This window comes from Austrofundulus limnaeus, unplaced genomic scaffold (assembly GCF_001266775.1).
Source record: "Austrofundulus limnaeus strain Quisiro unplaced genomic scaffold, Austrofundulus_limnaeus-1.0 Scaffold594, whole genome shotgun sequence".
In the NCBI taxonomy this organism is placed as follows: Eukaryota; Metazoa; Chordata; class Actinopteri; order Cyprinodontiformes; family Rivulidae; genus Austrofundulus; species Austrofundulus limnaeus.
This window is the reverse complement of record NW_013952996.1, coordinates 2,672-4,949: the sequence shown is the minus strand read 5'-3', so window position 1 is coordinate 4,949 and position 2,278 is coordinate 2,672. Positions and strand designations below refer to the sequence as shown.

The 2,278-nt window shown below is 36.9% G+C and overlaps 1 protein-coding gene across 1 annotated transcript in view; it reads left to right on the top strand.

The window, feature by feature from the left end:
- The window catches only part of LOC106531073 (afadin), a gene marked incomplete at its 3' end in the record, with an annotated part of 96,224 nt that overhangs the window by 91,462 nt on the left and 2,484 nt on the right, over positions 1-2,278 (top strand). Inside the window, 1 exon segment of the mRNA XM_014026841.1 lies at positions 1,968-1,988. Coding sequence (XP_013882295.1) covers positions 1,968-1,988 — 21 coding nt within the window.

The window sequence follows — 2,278 nt, the reverse complement described above, 5'->3', positions numbered from 1 at the left end:
ATACTGAGTAGATACAGCAGGGGACAGTATTGGACAAGGTCCATTGACTCCCATTATAATTTATTAAATATTAATATTTCAAAAGCTATAAGTTGTACAGGCACCAAAAGGCATAGCCATCATTTGGAACAGGAGCTTTACAGATATAAATTACAATGGCAGATCTAGGACAAAGTATGCAGGAGGAGAAGCATGCCAAAGTGGAGATGACTCACAATAGTGTGCATTGCATTGGCAGTGCACACTGATAAATCAATGTTGTATCAGAAGTTTTTGCGTTAAACGATAATATTGTTTGGAGACCAGTTTACGTGGTGTAAACAAATTTACGCAGTGTAAAAAAAAACAACAAAAAACCCCCAAATCTCTGCGAACTCGAGGTGTGCTGACGCGTCGCCAGCCGAAGACTTGTAAAGCAGCCAATAATCCAACATATTGAGATGTTTTACATTTTTAATTTGCCTTTTTTTTTTTTGTCTCCATTGGTGTCAAAAACCCTGGAAGAAGCACTGTAAAACCCTAAGGGGTTTTAGAGGTAATTTTCGCCTGAAAATACACAGCAAAATAAATCGAATAGCTCCACAGTTATAAGGTCTAAATGCTAACTCTTGGTACCTCTGTAAATGTAAGATCTTAAAGATAATTTCTTAAGTGAAACCACTATTTTAACTCTTACTGTGCCTGGGTTATTTGTGATTAAATAAAGAAAATAAGTAATTTTTTTTAGCCTCGCCTAATTTTTTTTTAAATCAACTGAGTAAAACACAATGAAAACTCTTGTGAAAACCCAGGAATGACCTTAGATTTTATACATCTACGTCTTGAGAAAAATTTTAGCAAAGTAGGACTGAATAAGCTGAAGTATATTCATTTCACAAAGGTTTTAGTGAGCAGTGTGCCAGGCAGAAATGGGCATTTTGGCACAATTTTGCCAAATGTACCCAAAACTGTGTCAAATGGGTTTTTTACTTTATAAAAGAGAATCTGGTTTAATAAAAGTGTTGATTTCTATTGTAGGACTCATTCTGCATATGACATAACCTTTTCTTTTTACATTTACTCTGTAAATCATCAAAATCTACCATTGTGCACAACATGAAATCACTGAATGGAACCTAACTCCGCCTCAACATTTTACGCATGAGGGCTGTTATTTATACTCTCAGTTACACACAAACTTCACGTCACCAAACAAAGAGTAACACAGTGTCAAGATATATCCCTGAATTTGTGAGAGCTTCGTCTTTTCAAAGATACCAAAGGGAGGGGTATGGAACCAAAACTTGCACAGCAACAGATGTGGAGAACTTCCTGATACTGAAACGGTCAGCGACGGTTCAAGTAACTTACAAATGTTTATATAGCTCTAAAATCATAAATATTTATCCAAAAATAATTTGGCGACTCATTTAAAAAACATTTAAGACACCTTTTGTGGCAGACTTAAAAAAAATTTGGGAAAAATATGTTTTACACCTACTTTAACAAACAATGAATGACACGGCAGGGCCCGCAGGGCTCAAGATCAGTTTCCTCCATGATTTGACTGTAACTATGTGGTAGAAGATAAAGATTGATTTGGGGAACTTTATAACCAAAAAAAGCTAACAGGATTAATGAAGTTGTTCAGCTGTGCACTAATAATAAATAAATGTGCTTTAATAATCCCAGCCTGAAGAATCAGATCAGATTCAACAACAATTCAAAGCTCGTATAATCTCCCTGCGTTTAAGAACAATATGGGCAGATTAAATTTGCAGCAGTGTTTATCTCATGTTTTTCAGCTCCATCATTTATGACTCATAAAGCTGTTCAGGATTACATTKTAAACCATGTGTGAGTCAGAGCGTCTGTTTCTGTGTTTACATGCTGTGTCCATACTGTAGCTGTTGACGTGTTTTCTCTCTGTCCTGTAAACGTGTCCTCCTCTTCCTCCTCCTCCTCCTCCTCTTCTTCCTTCCATCCAGGAGATTCCTGAAGGGGATCAGGTAGGACAGCACAACAGCACACCCCGATATGGCTGCTAAAGGCTCTTTCACCTCTCTCCTTCGCTTCTCTTTTTCTCTCTCGGTTTGGCGATGTAGATAAAATAAATCACTATATTTATGTTTTTACTTTAAATACTGTGGCACCTGTACTATACTATAAAAATCGGCATTAAAAGCAGCAAGAAGATGATTCATACAAACATAACTGCACAGTTTGCAGTGGTGGGCACCAGCCCGCTAAAACGCAAATCCACTAATTGTGGACCTAAATATTTCATTTGTGCTTTAGC